A 22,613-nucleotide genomic window follows, 5' to 3' on the forward strand; every position below is an offset into this window, starting at 1 on the left:
CACGGTTCTGAGAGGTCCATGTGCACTCTGATCTTGGGTGGGGTGGGAGGACGAATCCAGCCAGGGATGGCATGGAATGAACGTGGGTCTGGACCCAGGAGGTCCTTGTAAATCAGCCTCAGTTAGCAGAAGACTGGAGTCTGATTTATGGGGAGGGGGGGGGCAGCACTGTAGAGACTATCAAAGCATCTTGCCTGGATGTGGGGCTGGGGGCAGCGACCCCCGCGGTTAATGATCCGGGAGATTTTCCTGTCTTCCGTGGGGAGTCTTTAAACAATGTGCTTTCATTGTTTGCTTCTCGCCCCCATGAGGGTGATTTAGGCACCACGAGGTGCTTGATGAGTAACACCCCCTCCACTCCTCAAGGGCCACGTTGGACCTCGTGTTAGCCGACACTGCTGCGGAACTTGGCTCAACGCATCCTATTCTGTAACAATTTCATAATTAAAACACAATTTATAGAATTGTGTGCAGGGTGTTACAGGGACAAAGGGACTGAGCACAGCTGACTGCAGACCTCGGATAAGAAACTATAATTAAAGACCCTTAATTTACAAAGTTGCCTCCCTAACCTGATTATGTAGACGGCGCCGAGTGATGCCCATCTAACCATGCCTCCCTCTCTCATTCCCCCCCATCCCCCCCCCCCCCCCCCACTTGGTCCTGCCCCTCTGCCCGACCCAGTCAGAGCAGCCCAGTCCTGCCAGTTCCAGCTCGAGTTCCAGTGCAGGTTTTCCACCTGCCCACAAACACCAAGGTAACACCTGCCATGTTCGGGAGGGGCCTGTCGCCCTAATGCTGTACCCTGGGGGGGTGTGAGGGGGACTTGCGCCCCCCCCCCCCCCCACCATGTCAGCTGAGCTTGCTTATTCTGTGAAACATGGGTTAGCGTAACAGTAACACACAGGCTATCCGATGGGAACAAACAGCCGCATAAATATACTGCTTCACTATATTCCCAGTTGTGTTTATATTTTAAAATGATCCAGTACAACTGAGTCAGCTGACATTTTTTAAAGCCTGTTTTTTGCAGCCTAGATAGCATTTAAATTAGTGTAACTAATGCATCATAAATTATATTAAAGAGGCGTCTTTCCACCTAATTACCATCAAATTATTAGCTTTAAATCTAAGTGGTATAAATTGTTTGTGGCTTCAGTAATACCTGCACGATTCACGCAGCGCCAAACTCGTCGCTCTGATCAGCATACGAAAAGGACAATGTTGTCTAGGAGCCAATCGGAGAGTCACGGGTGTGGGGGGGGCAACCGACACAAAGGCTGTAATTGTTGTTTTGTTTTTGTCTCCTGGTACAGTGCCCGACTTCGTCTGCCGGAACGCTGTAGCTGGTCCTGCCACGGCCCGGACAGGTAACGGATGCCGAAACTGATTTTCGCTCCCAGTGTTGATCGCTGTTCGTTTTCGCTTTTGGGCTTGCCGCTGAAGCGTGGCTGTGTTCGGTATGGGCCTTCAGTTGCATTGCACCCATGTGGGCCATGACTCATTCTCTAGGTATTTAAAAAAAGAAAAGAAAAGCAAATGCACCGTCCCGTGCAGCTTTTGAAGATAAGTAGGTTTTCAGCTGCGTATTTATTCCGAACCTTTTCACAAAGTTTGCAGGTGTCACGCAGGTATTCGCAGCTACAGGTGATTTTACTTTATTTGTTGCCAAACATTTGGAAATTGAGCCTGTATCCGAGGCAACACAATCTTCAAGATAATTTCATGCAGGTGACAAAAGCGAAATAACATTCCCCTAGACCAAGGTGTTTGTACAAGGTCAAATGCCCTAAAATTTCACCCTAAAATATAAGGTAATTTAAATTTTGTAACAGTTTTTTTCATTGAATAACTCTTGCTTTTAAATGTATGGACTTCATTCATGGACAGTACTGCCCCCCTTGCGGTCAAGAATACCGGACCTGCATTCGGACGACGAGGACGAGTCCGCGGAAGAAGACTGCAACGAGGCGGAGTCAGACCTGGAGCGGCCACTTCACACTCACCAGACACACCGTCACCGGAGGTCAGTGTCGGCGCGGCACGTCCAGACTCAGATGTGCCTTTATTAGCTGTTTTCACAAATACGAGAAATGCTTCTTTACGCATATCCCATCATGCTCTGCTTTTGAGAGACACACACACATGCAGCATATACAGGTGGGGGGTGGAGCTGGGGGTCTGTGCACAGGGTCAGACATTTACCAGACACCCTTAGAGTAACTCAAGGGGTTAAAGGCCTTGCTCATGGGCCCAGTGGTGATTTGACTCGGGCTGGGACTCAAACCGACAACCTTCTGATTCCCACCCTCCCCAGCATGAAATGACTGCCGTTTTAAATGCCCTTTTCTTGTTCTGTGTTGTGAACATTGGATCACCACGTAAGTGCTGCTGGAAGAGTTAAATTCCTTAAGCAAAACCTTAGGGTCGCTCTTTTGAACTCTTGTGTACTTGTGTACAAGTAGTAATGGGCTTGAAAATAAGAAAATAAATAATTTCCCCCTCATATCGGCAACTCATGGTTGCCCAGGCCGACAGGGTCCCGGTCAAACTAAGCGTTACCGCCGCAGTGCCTCTGAGAAGGAATGACTTAATGTAGTCCGTCAGATGGTCGCGTCTCGCATTATGCGGCTCTCAAACCGGAGTGTGGACTCTTTGTCCTTTGATCTCCCGGGCTCAGAACTGTCAACACGAAGCTCTGCAGTCGTGGTGCGTTTCTGAAACACTCTACATGTGGTGCTTTGAAGTTCGCGGAAGAATTTCATTTAATAAGCGGGCAGAACCTGGCCATACGCTGACAAGTCAGTAACACCCTTAACCCTTTCGTTCATGCGGTTGCCCACCGCATCGTGGGCTTCGACAACCGCTACCGAGCCGTCTCCAACCGGCACACCTGTTGTATGTAACAAACACTTGTGCAAGGGTTCAGTTGTCCAGTATGTCTTGTTTCATAAAAGGCATTACTCTGTTTAAATGTTGCGCTTGATTGGCTGGGGCTGTGAACAACACTACATCTGATTGGTTGGTTTCTTTTAGGGTGAGTTTGAGCGACGGCAGCGAGAGTGAGAGCAGCTCCGCCTCCTCACCCCTACCACATAACGATCCCCCGCCGTTGCTGAAGGCAAGTGGCAATCAGGTAAGACACCGCCCTTATCTGTATCTTTGCATCAACCATGAGCAAACAGGCGGGTGTTTGCCCTCACTGCCACTAGTGCCATCGGAGCTGACGAGCACACAGAAGTGTAATCGCAAACGACCGCGTCTTGCGTCAGCGTTCGTACACCTCAGCTCGTGCGATTGCTTAGGATTGGTTGTAAAAACCCAGCATCACCCTTTAACATCAGCTTTGTCCTGCTTTGTCACTTACTTCACAGATACTAGAAGTGAAAAGCCCAATAAAACCGCCGAAACCAGAGAAAAATATGAAAAATATAGATTGTGACAAGGTAAGCACTACCTTTTGGTTGAGGTTTATAAATATGGTCTACTGAATCCTACTGATTCAAAATGGTTTTCTGCTGTGGCATTCCCTGTAGTATAGATTTTAAATAATTTCTTAAATGACCTAAATAACTCGTGGTAACTAGTGAAATGAACTATAAATCACTATAGGTTATTTGGCAACTTCTTGAATGAACAGGAGAGTAAAAAAAAACATGCATTATAAGAGGGTGTGAATGTGGCCGTGTCATGTGACCCGATGGAGTCGTCTGATTGGCTGAGCTTTGTGCCGCAGGCCTATCTGGATGAATTGGTGGAGCTGCACAGAAGACTTATGGCACTGAGAGAGAGACACATACTACAGCAGGTGAGAAGAAGCTCAGACTGTTTGTACGGATGTTCCTGCGGTGCGACGACCAGCTCTGAAAAAGGCACAAAATGATGACATCAGGCTTATGAGTAACCATGCACTCCGCCTCCTTAAAGGGGCAGTGCACATCAACTGTGCGGAAATCAGTCACCAATCTGACATCCTGAGGACACTTGAATCATCATCGCTAGTGCTGACTGTGTATAAAATGAACATTGTACTTTCCAGCAGATACCATCTTAAACACATAGTTAAATTACAAACCTGTCTTAAACATTTGCAGGGATTATGCATCCTGGAAGTGTGATATCTCAGTTGAGACCCACCACAGTAGGGGCATGGATACCCTGGCAGATTCAGGGATTCCAGCACTTTATAGGGGCCCCTGAATACATAAAATCATTCAGAAGATTGGGTGAGGGGTCCCCAACGTGACTTTTCATCTGGGGACCCAGTTTGCCTAGATAGGCCTCTGACCGGAGGCAAAAGGTGAAACAAACTTATCCCAGCTTTTTAATTGTCTTGTATGCCCCGAATATCACCCGTGGACGTGGAAGAGCGTGCCGCTTGTCTGAGGCAGCACAGTAGAGGCTGCCTCACACTCCTCTGCACGCGTACCGGCGGACGTGTCCGGCGAGAACATTTGCCACGTTTAACATCATTGTCCACCTCCGCAGACGAACGTCTGCTCCACTCCAGATTTGTGTCAGGAGACGCTGCGCGTGGTCGATTCACTAGCATCTTAAACACCGGCATGGATGCTTTTGACGAGCTTTGGGGTAGTTTGCCAACTCTACGGACCATTTGCAAGGCAATAAAACCGTCGCATGCATACATGTAAATGCGTGTGGAATTGAAAATCTCACGCCAGCCAGCTGACCAAAGCTGGCAGCCCAGTGAGCTGCCTCTGAATTAGTAAAACGTAGAGAAACGGACACAGACCTCACTGCTGTGGTACATGTGCAGGGAATATCAGACTAATAATTTATATTATTAATAAAAATGTAAATGGAACGTGCACAGTGCGCGGCTTGACCGGAGAACCGTGGACGTTCCCGTGTACATATACACACAGTGCCCTTGTGCAGAGAAGTATGGACCAGGCGTAGGTCCCTGCATCTCTCTCGGATCCAGAGCGGGGGGGGGGAAACGTCAACCACATGTACCCTGGGCTTTGTAGTGCGCTGCCTGCGGATCGGGGTTGTGTCCTGTCGCTAGAATACAGCTTTATCAGTGCAGACGCAGTGGAGTCCATCTTGTCATTGTCACCATGCCGGAGAACTGGAAGCAGTATTAGATTTTAGGGGAAGGAATGGGGGGGGGGGGGCATCATTTCTATGGATCGCCCTGCCATCTGATACACGGCGTACTACTTCGGGGGAGGTTTGCATTCCACAGAGACCCTCGTAAAACCAAAATCTCCCCCCACTTCTAGAGAGAAGTTGGTTTTAATTAGGTTTACAGAAGACTTAAGCTCAGACAGTCTCTGTCCTATATATAATGCATGTAAGTATATGTAAGTGCATATTTAGCTGACTGATTCATAACATTAACCATCTGTACAGCTGGGTAATTGTAAATGTCGAGGGTCTTTCTCCAAGACGCTACGCCAGAGGCTCTCCTGGGACTCTAAGCGGCGAGCTTCTCCTAAGCCACTGTGGCATCGTTGACCACCCTGTCATCAGACACAGCCCCCTGTCTGCAGTCGTCTGTTTTTCAGCGCCTTCTCTCTCTCTCCGGCTGCCTTTCAGATCGTCAATCTCATCGAAGAAACTGGACATTTTCACATCACCAACACAACCTTTGACTTTGACCTCTGCTCCTTGGACCGAACCACAGTCCGCAAGCTCCAGAGTTACCTGGAGACCTCCGGGACGCCTTGAAGATCTAGGCGGCTGGCTGCTGAACAGCGGCGCCTGACGCGAGTCTGATAACTAACGCAACAGTACATGATGTTGATTCGTTTTACTTGAAATGACTGAGTGACCAAATCCTGAGGATTCTGCTCTCTCAGTGATAGCCCAGCTCATCCAGATGTGGATGGCGGTCAAAATGGGCGAGGCGGGAACTGGGGGTTGGGGTTGGGGTGATGGGGGGGGGGGGGGGGGGCGGTATGAGTGCTGAAATACCCTTGATTCTGGTCAACCCAGAGTTCACCTGGAAAGCCTTGAAAACAAAACATAAAAAAAAAATTTGAGTAAGATATGGGGAAATTGAGACCTCGCTCTTATTGAATGTGCTTAATTTTTTTTTTTCCTCTTGCGTCTGTGTGACTTTTTTTTTTTTTTTTTCGTTTTCCATGTTTTATTACGAATGCTTGTATAAAGTTGCCTTACTGTGTCGTCGGCCTGCAGAGTGCGCTCCAGGGATGCGATAATGAGATGCGAGTTGAGGAAGGACCCTGGGACAGCCCCTTTCAAGCACTGTGCTGGCCTGGTGTCGCCTGTAGGGCAACAGCATGCGAGATTAGCTGCCTCCTTATTCAGGCTTCGGCGGAGGGAGAGGCCGCGGTCTCGGCAGAGATCGGAAGACGTTGCTTTGGACCCTGAAGCACCTTTCGGCGAGCTTCAGGAGTCTGAAAATCCCCGAGCTGGGTTTCAGTGGATTTCGCCTGAAGCTAACGTTTAACCCGACCAAGATTTAGGATTGTGCTATCAAAATGTCGTTTAACTTTTCCGATGAATTCCGAATTTCTAAGATATGATTGATATCAAGCTGTGCTTGTGTCCCGCGTACCAGCGTGCCACTGGAGCCTGTACTGGTTGTAAGTTAACCCCTTATGCTTCAGGCGGGTTACTGGCCTGCTGGTGTGCAGTGCTGGGGTGTGCAAGCCCTAAAGAAGGCAGCCTTCATTGGTTTGGAGATGGAACCAAGAAGTCCAGGAACTGCTGGGAATTAAGATATTCTTACAAGTGTAAGATTTTTTTTTTTTTGTAGAATTTCTCTTGCTGTTAATCTTATTTATTTTTTGTGGGGACCTCAGTTGCCAAACTTGCGTTTTGTATTGGATTTTGCTCTGCATGAAGAGAAACTCCGTCACCGTTTTCTCCCTGCCCCCAACCCACCTCCCCCTACTTAAAATGATTTTTTTTTCTGTTTAGACAACAAGCTGAAGTGTTTTTTTTTTTTTTTCCTGTCTCTTATCTTTCAGAGACGCGTGGCGGGTTGGTTCTGATCCTTACAGATGCGGCACGCGACCCCATGCAAAAATGACAGAATCACTGGCACTGTGTAATTTGTGTACAATTTTTAAATCGACCTTTTTTTTGTATTTTGTTCCGACCGTGTGTCAAAATGGCTGATATCTGTGCGTCTTTATATCCTTACACCCCCCCTTTGCATTTCTCAGCCCAAAGATTAGTTTTTGTACGAATATCATTATATATTGTTTATATGTGTGTATAAACTCTCTATGTGATGCAGTTGTTACTTCCTGTTCATTTTGAAGCCTTTCGGCCATGTCCCGCGTGTCCCAACTCCCGACTGCATCCCAGATAAATCAGGGAGGGGCCGGGGGTTTCCCTCCTGTTGGCGGACTCTGTTCAGGGATCTCGTAATCGGTTCTGATCGTGGTGTTTTGCTGTATTTTTATCTGTGACAATGCTTCCCTACTTTGGGGAGGGGGGCATGTTTCAGTCACACACGGAGGTATGTCGTTATTGGACATGCTTTTTTTTGGGGGGGTGGATTCTTCAGCGTGTGGATAATCTGTTGTCCTTCTACTACACATGGTGCCTCTGTAATCCAAGCAGATACTTTACACTTGTAAGCAGCATCTGACTGCTTCTCAGTCAGATCTGTGTGTTTGGTGGGGGGGCAAGCGACTTTATACCCATTTATTCTCTCCCCCCCCCCCCCCCCCCCCCCCCCACTCCATTGAGGTCAAACGTAAGGGACATGTGCTTTTCTCCACACTCCAGAACTGGGAAAGGTCAGGCGATGGCGCGTATGATCTTTGGAGCTTTCCGACGTAAACCTGCGTCAGAGATCCGTCTTTAAAGGACTCTCTCGACCCTTCATGGTTGGCGTACTTGACAATATTTTGAATTTTAAGCAATAATCGGCGAAAAATCCATATCAGGTTTACTGAGAATGGTGTAAATTTGGAATGATGTGGAGTAAATTCATTTTTATGGTCATTTTTTCCAAAAAATGTTATTTTTTTCTCCCCCCAGTAACTTTGACATATGACGGTCCATGTATCGTACAGTTTACGTTCTGTTCACTGCTGAGTGTGCCTGAACTTTGTAGTATTGCTGATAATGTTCCATAAATATTGCACTGTAAGTCCACTGCAAAAATATTTATTCTCTATGTATATGATTTACTAGTGACTGGGCTTGAACTCGGAGCCTTCCGAATCGTACGACAAAGGTCCAGAGGGTAACCCCCCCCCGCGTTTCGGTCACCATTTTCATCCTTCTGTCTCGCCTCAAAGCCTCGACGCGTACGTAGACGGCACATGTGGATTCTGTTCTTCAAAGTGGGTGGTCTGACAGCTGGGCTCTCCTCCAAAGTCCCTGCTCTCTGGAGATCGGGGATGTTGGTCGGCCAGGAACGCAGCGAGTCGTTCGCACTAACGACGTGCCAAAGGCTACCCTTTCCTCATGACAGATTTTATCCCAACGAGTGTTGTGCACAGTATCACCTTTCTACATGCACGCTGAATTGACATCATATTATTCTTTAACAAACACTGCAGAAGCCTCAATGCATCCTGCTCAAGTGTGAAAAATGTACGTATATATTTTTTCCCCTAGTGGGATGTTATTTTCAATGGGTCTAAGCTGTTTCCTTAGACATTCTACTAAGCCTAAACAAAGACACTCCCCCCCCCTCCATTTCTTTCCCCAGTTACTGGTTGCCAGTTTTATTTCCCATAACCATTTATCCATTGCAGGGTGCAGGGCTCCTACCCCAGGAAACAGGGCAGCAGGCAGGAGATTCTTGTTGATTGGGGACGGGGGAGGTTGTCACTCATTCCCAGTTGTGCTTAAACTTTGCGGAAAATGGCAAGGAACCCTTCTTACTCGATGGGTTGGGGCTGAAATTCATTTTTAGAACTACTGAAGCATTTCCACTGGTGATGGCCAATTTGGGGCAAAAGAAAAACAACAACTGACGCAAGAATCTGAGCACGTGTCCGTTTACCCAGTCAGCGTCTCCGTATTGCGTGCAAAGTCGTGCTTGCTGGGTGGGCTGTTGATAAGCGCAGTGATGGTCCACTGCTCCACCTGAGATTCCCTGAAGGTCTTTCAGGTGCACGGAAAGTTGGTGCACCATTCCCTAAACGTCAAAGGGGTGAAGTCAGCCGCCTACTGGTCCTTTGTGGCAGGTCTTAATTACCTGTTGCAATCTAGGCTACGGAGGATTGAAATTGAAGCAATTGTTTGTGATGCAAGTTTAATTTTTTTTAGAGCTGATAAAAATGAATCACAGTGACACTTTCATGCCAATCTAAATAAAAACAGGATAACTGTCTCGGGGAAACATATGAACAATGCTCACCCCTTGTGTTGCCAAGCTGTTGTGAGGAAGGGGGGGGGGAAATATGGGGGATAGAAATTAATGCAGTGAGAGAGGCACAACGCAACAATTAGCGTGGCCCCCAGACAAGGATGTGACCGCCGGGGCTCTGGATGAGGGGGTGGCGGCATTCTGAGAATGCGATACACTTCTAATCGCATTAACGTGCCTTTTCATACCGTTGAGGCCCACATTGCCCCTGGCAAAAGAGGCTCTTCACACACACACACACACACACACACGCATGTTGCTTACAGCCGTCTTCTGTGAAGGGCCTGCAAGGATATGCTGAGCCACCAGAATCCGAGGGTGTTAAGCATGTCCACGCTTCTCATGTTGCTGATGAAGCCGTGAAATGTGACGTCTTCCTCGTGAGCGTGCCTGCACGCTTGTTTCCCGCAAGTCGCTGGACCAGGTCCACATCCTTCTTATTAACGTCCAGGAATATTTTTGGCATTAATATAATTGCACACCTCCTATTGTTATTGAACGGATTAGCTACCTTCAAAGGAAAATATAGCGGATTTTTTCTCAAGTATTCCCTACGTTCACGTGTGGCCTCAAGTTTTGCTTTGGCTTGGAGGATCGGTATGATTTCGGCGGCATTTTGACAGCTGTAGGTCATCACACGGGCTCCTGAACGTCCCTCCATGTATCTCCCAGACACTTATCTTGCTCAGGATCACAGAGGAGCTGGAGCCCGTCCGAGTCTGAGGAACACCCTGGAAGGGATGTACACATACGCAGTCATATACTACAGGCAGTTTAGAGACACCGATTAGCCTTAACTGCGGGAAGAAACCGGAGTCCCCACTGAAAATCCCCTGTACAGGAAGATCTTGCAGAACCAAGGCTTGATTCAAACCCCCAACCCCCGGAGGGCAACAGCGACATCCCACCTCGCCAGTGGTGCTACACCTAAGAAATTAGTTTCTAGTTATCTGAAGTACGGCATGCCTCCCAGCAAGTGACATGAAGCTGACTTAGACGCATAGTACCAGCTGCCAGCGATCGCCATGGGGTCGTTGTGGATGCCCCTTCATGTCTCATGTCATCCTGGATTGGCTATGGGATCGTTGAGTGTTTTAGTCAAATACGTGCACCATCAGTCCCTAACAACAGAGAGTAACTGCGTCTTTGAGTCAGGGCATATACATCTAATAATATGAAAAGCATATGATTTGCCTGATGCTTTTAATACAACGTCGAATGGCACGTACGTTTCCACAGCAAACTGTTGTTTATTGCTTACAGGCTACCTTTGGATGCAAGGTTTGATGAGTGGTGCTAGTCTTACATTAAGTAACGGCTATAGTACATCGGTGTTTAGCCCATCAACATGTCCACGGTTTGATTCATCCTCTTCCTCCGCACATTGTTTACGCTGGAGCCGCGAGCAGCTGGGCCGCACGGCCTCAGTCAAAGGCAGGATCGCTCAGCCTAGCTCTGGGTCTTGGCCAAAGAAGACACAGGCTGCCTCTCTTCCTCTAAGAGGGTTCATACAAAGGTAATTCTGGCTAATTATGTCTAGCTATGTTCACGCTGAAATAATGCCAGAATTGATAACATTCTAGCGACTTCTCTATTTAGATGCCAAAAACAATAGCAGGGCTCTCGAGGGCTAGATGGTTTGTCATCTAATGCGTTATTTGACTATCTGGAGTTGATTTTTGTTTCTGAATTGTGAAAATCGTGCCTTAGGTGTGGTGGTTTAGTACAATATTCATCTTCCGAGTGTCTCTACCGGTCATGGTTGTAGGATTTTAGTGTGGAGTCTGAATTGTATGACACACATTTGGTGGTGAAATTAAAGGAATAATGTCACGGTATCTTGGCACCTCTGCGTTTTGATGCAGCCGTTAAAAAGGTTTCTTGCCGGGCCGAATTTTATACCGGTTGGAGCAGAGTCAGGGATATTTAGGGTTTTTTTTTTGTGTCCTGAGTAAGTTTTGTTTCATTTAGCTTGGCAGACTAAAAAAGAACTAGTATGCAATGAACAATGAAGTAGAATTTTGCTTAGTAAATGTATGATGAAGCGTCTAAATCTTTTTATAATTAAAATAAATGGTTTAGTTTGGTAAATCGAGTACCTCGGAGCCCAGGGATCTGTAGACTCTGTCCATGTTGCCCCCTGTGCATAATGCCTCTGGAGGGAGGGGGGCTGGTTTCCTTGTTTCACGGAGGAATGCCGTGAGAAACAGATCACCATGTGACCTCGCCGCACATACGTCTGCGTCCCCCCCCCCCCAAATAATCCACATCACGCTTCTCCTTTGCTGCCCAACACCTGTTCATTACTCCACAAATCCTCCCCAGACCCAATTAAAGGAGCCACAAAAAGTCAAACCCGGGGGCCTTGAACGGAGCCGACTGGGACGAGACGAGGACAGACGAGGCCGAGGGGGCGCTGCGCTTTCTCGGCGTGGCCTCGCTGCTAATTGGTGGTTAGAGAGAGTGTGTGTGTGTGTGTGTGTGTGTGTGTGTGTGTGTGTGTGTGTATGTGTGTGTGTGTGGATGACCGACCTGCCTGTACCCCTCTCCATCCTCCCAGCTGCTGTCTGTTTCTCCAGGATATTTTTAAACCGAATATCGGTGGAAACCCAGCGTACGGATTTTCGTTCCAGTTTGTTTAGTTTCCCCTGCTGCGAGATTTCTTGGCCGGAGCTTCTGAGGACGCCGCTCTCCTTTTCACCCCAGCTCTGCCCATCCCTCATTGTGCAGAGGCGGGCCGGACCGACTCCCGGGTCGTCCTCAGCGGCAGCACCGGCATGGGATAAACCCGGAGGAGACAGGCCTGCAGCGGGGGTGAGGCGCGGCCTTTCTAAGGATGAGGGGGCAGAGTATTGCGCTCCTGTCTGCTTTTAAGCGGGGGGGGGGGGGACTGCTACTTTGGGATCCTGGATTAATTTAAGCCGTTTCGCAGCCTGTGCAGTGGAACAGAGAGAGGCGGAGGAGCTCACAGCCGGGGACAACAGCACGACATCCTGTCTGAGCTCCCAAATACCATTTCCTCCAATAAAAAGGAGACCCAGGGAACGATCTCCCACAGAAGACACACAGAGATGCTGATTGTCATTCTGGCATGATGCCAAGGCTGGAGAGAAAAGGTCCGGCAGACCCTCTGGAAGGCAGTCAAAAAGCACCTAAAGGAAGTCATTAGAGCCGGGGGCTGATGAAAAGTCTGACCACCCCCCTTACCCCCCCCCCTCCCCCAGCTCGCAGCCCCCCTCCCCACCCCAAAGGCATCCTCCAGACTGTTTGCAACAAAAGCTCATAAACGCTGGCATCACAAAGAAAGAGCTGCCCAATCACGCCCGTTTTGATCCAGGAGCAGAGAGGGAAATTAGAGACGACGCAGCAAAGAATGTTTCCCCACTTTGGACTGTTGGGAATGGCTGTGTGTGTGTGTGTGTGTGTGTGTGTGTGTGTGTGTGTGTGTGTGTGAGAGAGAGAGAATGAGAACGGACACTTTATGGAAGTGTTTGATGATGCCTGTCTGCTGTTGTTTCATTGTCCCATCTAAAAAAAACAACCTTGAACTTCAACATTTATGTAACATTTGAAGGTTATGACTTTTGTCTGCGTAAAACAGTAAATAATGCGAATTGCGTGAATGCAGTGTTCATGGAGGAATATAACTATGGTTAATCAGCATGAAACTTTTTATATTTTTCAATGCAACCCAGAATAATATTACAGTGCTTCCTCATAAAATGATTAATATGTATAACAATTTAAAAATTTATAGTCCTACCTCACATTATTTTTTTTATGTAACTTTATGCATTAATAGGTATAAATTCAGCTGGAAGTTGCATGCAATCAGTATGTGTGGTCATTAAAAAATTATTTAAGAGGGAACAGCCAAAGGTGGATAACGACGTGAGCGGCTGATCCGTTCCTTGAGCGATTCTGTTGGCTACACTAATCCCCCTTTGTCGTCAAATTCGCAGACAGTGACAGCGATTCAGAGGCGCTGATCGCATGCTTTAACCTAACACATTCCCGGCCCTTTCTCCCTCGGCCAATCGCGTTGACCTCTCCGGCGGTCCCGCCTGTGGAATTGTGGGTGGCGGTTCTGTTGCGGCGCACGCATACAAATTAGCTTTTCAAAAATCAGATCAAGTTATGTAAAGGACAAAAGCAAGCAGACTTCAAAGTGGGGCAGAAGAAAGGGGGGGGGATCAGCTACAAGTACAGGGAGAGAGTCTGGCAGGGCAGTGTTGAGAGCCCCACCTCCCCCCCCCCCCCTCCCCATGTGGGGGTCGTAACACCTCCTATTTGATTATATCTTCCGTTCCTTCAAAATGGCTGCTTTTTTGTGGTTGAATCACAATTGAAACCTGCACTTTGATTTGTGGGCTGGATTCCGCTTCTGTCCCATTCACTTCCCCTTGATGTCACTCGATGGGAGCCGGTGAGGCGTGACCCCAGCACCCTCTGACACACACACACCCACACACACATGGCCAAAAATAATGGCCACCTGGACCTGAACAGGCCCGGTGGGATGGACTGCCGATGGTTTGTGGCTGGTTGCTTGGACATTGTAAGAAACCCATCTTGCGAATCCACACTAACCCCATGTTCTGAGTTATTCCTCATGGAGAATCTGGATCGGGCAGTGTTCCTGCCATTATTCCCTGCGGTATCCCTCTTGAGCCTGATTAGGATCCCCCAAAATGTCATCCACTTGTTCCAACCAGGACCCTAAACTGGAGGACTAAGAAACTGCATTTGTTCCATGCATTATACATTGTACATGTTATACATTTTTTCCTCTAACCTTTCATTACTTATTGCAAAATGTCAAAAACTAGTTTTGTCTTTTAGCATTTTATTGCTGAAGATAAACAAACAGTGAGTGAAACAAGCCGTGAAACGGCTTTTATGACTGGAATCCGTCAGCCTATCGTAGCATCTTATTAGCGTCCATCATGGGGCATCCAATCACATTTGCAGCTTCTGATCATATGATCATCCCGATGAGCCCTGCTGCTTTGCAGGCTACTCCCCGTCTTCACGTGGCTGCACTGCAGCGTTGCTTCTGAACGTCGGCAGTTTCCTACCACCTAAAGATGACGTGGCGATATTTACTCCCCTTCAAAACTCCATAAACTTCATGCACTCTGCCCGCCTTCCAGGGCCCAGATGTGTGCGACGGTTCAAGCAGCGGCCGCTCGCCTGCACAGTGTTACGGCTCCAAGGTGTGCTGCTTCCGTTCAGCTAATTGGAAACAAACGAACACGGGAGCGTTTTCCGCAGCCTTAGCTGACTTAATGGCCGAGAGCTGGGCACAGGTGCCGTCTCTGTTTCTGAATTCACGGAATAAACTGAGCTCTTGGGAGGCCATTTTTTATCACACACACATACCAATTACTTGCAGCAGCTAAAGTGGTAACACTTTATTTGACAGGGCAGGAACACGTAGCGATAACTCAGAAACTATCCATCCATTTTCTGAAATAGCTTATCTCAATCAGGGTCGTGGGGGTCCAGGACCTGTCCCGGAAGATATAGGCACAAGGTAGGGAGCAACCCAGCAGGGGGCGCCAACCCATCGCAGGGCACAAACGCACACCATTCACTCACACATGCATACCTACGGGCAATTTGGCAGCTCCAATTAGCCTCCGCATGTTTTTGGCCTGTGGGGGGAAACTGGAGAACCAGGAGGAAACCCCACGCCGACATGGGGAGAACATGCAAACTCCGCACACATGGAACCCGGAAATTTACGGCCGAAGAACAAATCGTGAACAACTATAGTAGCTACATGAGATAAAAGATGCGTCACGATTCATTAACGATGAACAAACATGAGCCCAGTATTTCACTTGTTCTATTCATCACTTGCTCCTTCAGTAGTTTACAATAGTTTACAGAACAGAATTTGTAGCAAATATAATAATTGCTTGGAATGAACCATGCATCATTAATGAATTAACATGAAAGCCATATGTAACTAAGTAACTTAGTTTGTGGTTAGTACACAAGTAATAGTATAACACTGTACTATCTGTGCCCCATCAAGTTAAGTGCTAAAGTGAGCATCTTCACCAACATCAAACACGTTAAGTCGCCTGACCAGGTTTTAGTCAAAGCCGCACGTGTAGTAATTTGCTGGACTGTCATAAAACAAACTTCAAACGTAAGTGAATTTCCACTGGGGGAAAAGAATGAAAATACATTTTTAAGTTTAAGCCACATTTTATGTGGAAAATACACTCCTGTAAAGGAATTGTTTCATACAGCTCACTTCGTTCCTCGACACCCACAGACTTCAGTGTTGATTCAGACACATTTAGCGTCGATCATTCACCAGCCAAGACGCTAAAAATGAATAGAGGCGATTCAAACTCAGGCCCATTTTCCCCGGACTGCGTGAGACAGTCCGGCTGCTGACGTACCCGCAGAGACGATCGTGTGTCACGTCTACTGGGGATCAGGGTTAATGGATGGTCACTCCCTGCTCTCCTTGATGAGGACGTTCTGTGATGGATCTTGTAGGCTGAGAGGAAGATCGTAACTGCTGGGTAATGAAGCCCAAATACGATGGACTCATCTAAATTCGCACCTCAAATGGCCGACAGTGTTTCCGATCAACAGCATGTGGTCCTCGGTGAAAGTTACACTGCTGTGTTGGATTTATGATCAATGTTATAGCGGCTCTTGCAGAGCAATGTTGACCTTGTCACACCATGTATGTAGCACCCCAATTTTCTAACTCGGCATCCATCCATCCATCCATCCATCCATCATCTTCCGCATGTGAACCTGTATTACCGTCGTTCTCACTTATAGGACTCTGTCTGTCCTTCTGCCAATGACATCTCTCCTTCCTTCCCTGCTGCTGTACCACCATTTGTCAGACGCAGCACAATCACCTGCCTGCCATCACCTGCCCACCCTCTGCATTTAGACTCAAATGGAAAATTAGCTGTACAAATACAATTGAATTGAATTGTTTTAATTTAGTTTCACCGGTCTCTGCATTTGAAGTAACGGCTGACCTAGGACAAATGACTAATTACTCTGCACACTGACTAATTACTCTGACTAAGTACTTTGAAAACTCCTTCAAGAACCATTAATATTGACATGAGAATGATGGGAACTCACACTGCGCTGTAAAAGACTCATTTCCATCAAAGGCTATTTTTAAAAATGACTCATTCGTACGGTAGGTTCTGGACCAAACTTTATTTCCCCAGCACTGGCTCCTGATAGAGCAAACGGCCAAGGTCAGCTGGACCGGACCTTTCTCATTTATTTTGTGTTTGAAGTTTGCCGTTAGACCTTGTTTACCTTTACGCTGGGCAGCAAATGAACGGAACGACATTCTTCTAATTAATGGAAAACTGCGTTCTGTGTTTTCTGCTGACCTTGGGCTCCCGGATGGATATTGGGTTTCTGTGGGGGCGGCTTTGTCTCTTCCTGATGCCTCGATTACATAGCCAAGCCACAGCCTCCATTAAAAATCCAAGCTTTACAGTGGCACACCTGGAGCGTGCCATTGGGTGATTGGTACATGGGGCCATGACCTAAGAAGCTCTAACAGTGCCTGTCTGAGGTGTTACAGCTTTGTTAGTCCTGGGCTCGCCCACTAGAGGGAGCCAGAGCTGGAACTAGCGATCATTTCTTCTACAAGGAGAAACGGGCTGTACTGGAAAACACCCACTCAGGCCAGGCTTGCATCTGTGTCTTCCCACATGTTCCAATTAGTCTGAGGACACCAAAGTAAAGACAATGTCTGATCTTAGACAGTGCGCTGCACTGGGGGCAGTATGTGCCTCAACGGATTAGGATGCAGTGTCTATAATCAGATAAGTGCAGGTTCACATCTTGGGGTTAGCAGAGTGATGTCATCACTGGACTCTTGAGCAAGGCCCTTAAGCCCCATTCACTCCAGGGACCATGTTCCCTCACTTTTATGCTACTTTTGATAAAAAAAAAGGGCATCTGCTAGATAAATACAAGTATAAATAATATGCTGTAATGAGCAGGTTAGTTGACAGATGAAGGAAGTGGTGCGGGAGCGAATGTGGCCGTACGGATGGTGCTCAGAAAGCGTGAGCTGACCACGGGGCTCCGGCGAGAGGGACGCCCGCTGTCTGCATCCCCGTGTTTCGCTTCATTCTTTTAAGTTTCCAGCTGGAGCGGCACTGACTTCAAACACACTCACCCTCATGCACTATGCATGAGGCTCGTGGATTAAATAGAAGACGGGAGGAAAACGAGCAGAATCAGTTTTACTGTGCAAATATGTTACTTACCGTCGGCAAATTCCTCGGTGTTTTATATAATCGCCAATGACTGGTAATTTGTTTTTTTTTTTTTTATTGGTTTTGGTGATTTTATGTGTTTGGAAGGCAAATAGACCTGAACACTGAAGCTTTCATAACTTGAGATCTCTGTGTAATCGGCAGTGAAATGTGTAAGGATCAGTCATAAAGTAATGTGAGCGATTTCTTCAAAACCAAAAACAGCAAAGGGCAACCAGCCTTCCGGTCACGTGCAGCTCCAGTACTGCGCAAGTCTTAGGCCAGTGGTTGCCCAGCCGCTCCCCCCTCCCCGCCAGCAAAATAATATAAAGATATATATGCCCCCCACCGATCGTCACGACATGGTCGCTTCCGCATACTGTTTTCTTTGTCAAATTAGCTTTCACTGTAAAAAGAAAAAAAAAGCATTGGATTGATTGGTGTGAACTATGATATAACGTCTGTAAAAGTGTAGACATAAGATGCTGGGGGGGCAATTCAGGTAAAGGCGCCCCCCCGTGACCCAGCATGTTCACTCTGTGGTTTTGGCTTCTTGAGCCTGTCAACAAATCATCATCCTACCGGAACGTAAACCTAACAGACGAATGGTAATGTGGGAAACTGACGGGAGCGAACCATCCCGAAGTGCTCTCTCTCTTACACAGGCACGCCGCCGAAAAGGAAAAGCCGTGCCTGTCCTACGGAAGGCTTTTGGCAGCCTGTGGTGTAGGAGTGACGGGCGGATCTGAAGTGACAGAAGACAGCTTTGCCCGGTTCCTCCGAGGTAAGGGAGCGTTTAAGTCCTCCTGGCAGCCTTGGGCACCTGCTGCGTAGATGTTTACCCTTTTTTGCCTGCGCGGGGATATACACTGTGGGGTGCGAATTGGCATCTGATGCTCCTAAGCGCATGCGGGGGTGCGGGGGGTCCAGGAGAAAACAAAAACCTGTATCTCACTGCAGTAATGATGACTAAGGCACAACCAGCAAAGGAAAAGGGAAAGGTCACGACTTGCCCGGGCAGAATTTCGCAGTTGCAGCGTATGGGAACATTCCGGCTCCTGAAAGCACAATTTGGCACCGGAGTGCATAAATAACCTTTTATGTGGAAGCGATTACTGCCAGAGGTGGCGAGGTGTTCGGAAATGCCCACCTCAGCCTGCTACAGATGTTCTGCGCCGTACCAGGCCCAGTGCATTCTGGGAGACTGGCACAGACCCACACTGTTACCTCGGAACCGGCGGTGACCCCGCACCTCACGCGCGATTTTTTATTTCCTTTCCTTCTTTTCTTCGTGCACAGCCTGGGTGGCTTTGAGACTCGCAGTGTACATTCCATCGAAGCTAGAGTGACACAGCGGGGAAAAACAACGAACCATCTCCCGCAGCGTGCTGCCTGAGTCTCCATAACAACGTCGAAGCTCATTAAATACATAACCAGCACACCGCATTGCAGGAAACACACAATTATGGACAGTTACGACAAACTATGAATGTTATTGTTATATTCTCGTCATTGTAGCAAAACAACAGACCATGGATTTAACATTTTCCCATCCATTTATTCCCTAATAATGTTATACCTAGAAGGTGCAGGTGATACTAGCATAAAGATACCATCCAACAATAAGCATAACTAACAAAAAAAAACACTTTTTCTGTTTTATTATCTACTATTGAGTTAGTTCAGGGCTTAGGAGCGGCGCGTAATTGATATTTTAGTGCCATCTAGTGGCCATCATGAAGAATCATACTTCATAATCGGAATCATTTTAAGAGAAACTAATCAGTCTCTTTCAAACGAGGCATTGTGAAGTTAAACCCGGCGAACGGCTCCAGAAGCGATAGTTTTATATGCAAAGTTATGTTTTTAAAACATAGTTTTAACAGAGTTAAAAGAATATATGTGAAATGGGTACATGGAAGATTATGAACATCAGTAACTGTAATTCTCCATTAAACAAGTACACAACGCGACCTTAATACTAAGGTAATTTATATAACTGGGTATAAATCTGACAAACTATAAACATTCGTTGAAGTTTTCAGATCAAATGGATTAATAGTGTAATGCCCGTGTTGATTCAGATTATCCGGCAGATGCTTAATGATTTTAGACTAATTAGCCTTGACAATGACGTCTCAGTTGGCATTTTTGCCTAGTAGCTGACACAGCCGTTCAAGTCGCCAGTAGATAACCGTATGGATGCCATTGTGCTGTATTACACGGTGAAACACTGCCCTCTACTGCAGTCTCCCCCATTTTTGGCCGAAAAGGACTTGCTATAACACTTTTACGTAGTAGTAATCATGGAAGAGATTTGCCCTTTGTTAGAAATATCTGTATAGACTATTTCCGATTAGAAATATTCAATAATCAGGTTACTGTATTGAAATGTTTTAATTCATCACAGCAAAGTGGGAAAATTAAGTATGGAAGTAATGCATTGTGAACAAGTCTCTACCATTGGCTGGCACAACCCCAAATATGTACAGCCCAAGGCTTAAAACTGCACAATACAGGCTTGCAGTCTGACCTGGCATTTATGTAACACTCCAGCAAGGAACACTGGGCTCCAGTGACCCCAAAGCAGTGCATGAGTCAGAATCTGGCAATCCTTATGCCAGTGTGCAAGCGCCCAGAAAGACAATGCAAGACACTGATTGTTACTGTAGGGTTTATTGAGCTTTTAACAACACACAACTTCAATCAATCCATGAATGCAGTCACCACACTAGAACAATAAGGTTTACATGTTAAATAGTGTACACAAACTGCTATAGTACTCTAATGCAAGCCCAAAATAAAACCAAGCTTCTTTGAAGCCAAACTTTTGTTTAAAACACCCCAGAAATGAGTAGGTGAGAAGCTCAATTAAAAAAAAAAAAAAGAAAAGCAAAAAAAAGCCTGTGGATCTTCAACCCTTTTCAAGAGACTTTTGTCCTGAGATGGCTAACAAATGTCGGCAAATATTATACAGTCTTCTGCTGTCCTTTCTTCCCAATCAGAGATTTATGGATGTGTGGGATGACACCTGGTGGGAGATAGAAGGTATTGGTGACACAGGTGCACCACATGCCAGATAAAGGGGTAAGAGCACGTTATGGATAAGCTGTCCTTACCACCACCGGCGATGGTGGCTTTGATGAGCGAGTCTAGCTCCTCATCCCCTCTGATGGCGAGCTGCAGGTGACGTGGGGTGATGCGCTTGACCTTCAGATCCTTGGAGGCATTCCCAGCCAATTCCAGAACCTGGAAGAGATTTGACAGTAGCAGCTACCTTCCATGCAGCACCCCCAAATGTGGGGGGGTGGGTTACACAAGGCCGAAGTCTTGATACGTACCTCGGCGGTCAGGTACTCCAGGATCGCCGCGCTGTACACGGCCGCGGTGGCTCCGACGCGACCGTGACTCGTGGTCCTGGATTTCAGGTGTCTGTGGATACGGCCCACAGGAAACTTCCAACGCGGAGAGAAGATGGGAAACCATGAATCCCACCCGGTCGGTAAGAGCGTGTGGTCACTAACACGGACCACCCGGGGATTCCACACATGCACGAGCCACATCCCCTCCCCCATACACGCCTCCAACACACAGCAAATGAAACGATATTTTGTGCCAAATGAGACAACAGTACAATTGCATAGCTATGATTTTATATTTGAAAGCCAGCGATGTAGTTAGCCAGCCCGCCACAGACCTGCAGTCCGGCTCGCTGTGAGCGCGAAACAGCCTTTGTCTTCGTCTTCCCGGAGTCCTTCCCAGCTTTACCGCCGGCCTGCATCAGACATGAAAATGCACATCGTGTTATTTGGGAATGCGGGGCCTAAGTCAGCCGACCTGGCGGCTACGGAAGCGGCCAAATAAGCAGCTAACCGGGCGAACGTAGAGGGGTTACCACGCGGCGCGAGGAAGAGCCTTTAGCCTACTAGCTAAAGCTAGCCGACCGCAAATTAGCGCGTATAACGAAACCGAAGCTTTCTTCGCAACGCGCATCCGTAACTCAAATGCAGGAATTTTGCCATGGGTACAAGTCCCTAAAAAGATCAAACTACCACTTACCATTCTGCTTTACGATTCACAGTTCGACAACGAAACGACCCGAATAAACCTCTTCACCGTCTTATTTAAACGGCCAGTCCCGCCTTCACTTTAATATATGTGCGCGGTCCGCTGCAGCATCCGGGTATCCCGGTGTTTTACACGGACCAATAGGGTTCCGTTATTGAACTAGTTTGACAAGGCTTTAAGCCAATCATCACTCGAGTGCTGGGCAATGGGCGGGAAAATGAAAAGCGCGCGCCTGTTCTAAGATTTTGAAAGAGTGCCTCTCCGAAATATTAACCAGGTACAAGAAAATTGTACGTATTTACAATTTTTATTTGCTTCCCGTGTATTACGTAAATATGGGCATTATGAATTTATTATATGCAGAACATCAAAGATATCGTATGCCCAATAAATAAGTTATTACCAATGTTTGCTGGTGAGCGTTCAGCTGAATTGTTTTAACGTGGGAGAATTACTTAAATATAAAGCGCAACTCTTGCATGTTGATATTTAAGGTAGAAATCGCATATTTTCTTATTTGGCAGTACAGGTGGAGAATTGTGTCACGAAGCATTGGTCAGTAAGTAACAGATATAACCTTTTCTTAACTGAAGTTTCAGTTTGGAATGAACTACCGGTTGAGAGCTTTTCATATACAAAGAAATAAGGACGTAAAGTTTTATAGTATGCAAAAAAACAAAGCATAATTAAACGCAGTTACAGAATCATATTCTATTTTCCGAAAACTAGTTCGTTTCAGTACGAAACCCCCCACAAAATTGGCATTCATTATTTGTAGTCACAGATGACTGTGTTGACTCAGTATACGAACTGAATACATTACTCAAGGTACGCCGAATCTCCATGAAATGATTATTAATCTTTTGCGGTGGGGTTACTGCCATCATAATGAAGGCTTCTCGCTAAATCTAGGCCGAATGAATAAATTTGCAGCTTTAAAAAAT

The 22,613-nt window shown here is 46.9% G+C and overlaps 2 protein-coding genes across 4 annotated transcripts in view; one reads left to right on the forward strand and one right to left on the reverse strand.

Moving 5' to 3' along the window:
* mllt3 (MLLT3 super elongation complex subunit) overlaps positions 1-5,872 on the forward strand; it is a 45,279-nt gene extending 39,407 nt beyond the window's left edge. For all 3 annotated transcript variants that reach the window (XM_048970086.1, XM_048970087.1, XM_048970088.1), the window contains 7 exons: positions 685-757; positions 1,317-1,370; positions 1,891-2,026; positions 3,037-3,136; positions 3,375-3,446; positions 3,737-3,808; positions 5,563-5,872. In XM_048970086.1, the coding sequence (XP_048826043.1) occupies positions 685-757; positions 1,317-1,370; positions 1,891-2,026; positions 3,037-3,136; positions 3,375-3,446; positions 3,737-3,808; positions 5,563-5,694 (639 nt within the window). In that variant the 3' untranslated portion in view covers positions 5,695-5,872. The remainder of the gene's footprint in view (positions 1-684; positions 758-1,316; positions 1,371-1,890; positions 2,027-3,036; positions 3,137-3,374; positions 3,447-3,736; positions 3,809-5,562) is intronic.
* Positions 5,873-20,261: 14,389 nt separating this feature from the next.
* On the reverse strand, positions 20,262-21,793 carry LOC125705214 (histone H2A.Z). The gene is made up of 5 exons (XM_048971656.1): positions 21,661-21,793; positions 21,299-21,376; positions 20,943-21,056; positions 20,721-20,850; positions 20,262-20,632 (listed from the first exon to the last, which is right to left on the reverse strand). The coding sequence occupies exons 1-5, from the start codon at positions 21,661-21,663 to the stop codon at positions 20,571-20,573; spliced, it is 387 nt and encodes a 128-aa protein (XP_048827613.1). The 5' UTR covers positions 21,664-21,793; the 3' UTR covers positions 20,262-20,570.
* Between the last annotated feature and the right edge of the window lie 820 nt (positions 21,794-22,613).

Source organism: Brienomyrus brachyistius, chromosome 12, assembly GCF_023856365.1.
Source record: "Brienomyrus brachyistius isolate T26 chromosome 12, BBRACH_0.4, whole genome shotgun sequence".
Classification (NCBI taxonomy): Eukaryota; Metazoa; Chordata; class Actinopteri; order Osteoglossiformes; family Mormyridae; genus Brienomyrus; species Brienomyrus brachyistius.

What these genes read in the sequence shown, in the direction of transcription:
- LOC125705214 (XM_048971656.1), bottom strand. An exon ending in CACAGCGAGCCGGACTGCAG is followed by an intron (nt 21,057 to 21,298) that starts GTCTGTGGCGGG and finishes CCGCGTTGGAAG; the next exon opens with TTTCCTGTGGGCCGTATCCA. An exon ending in TGGAGTACCTGACCGCCGAG is followed by an intron (nt 20,851 to 20,942) that starts GTACGTATCAAG and finishes AATCTCTTCCAG; the next exon opens with GTTCTGGAATTGGCTGGGAA.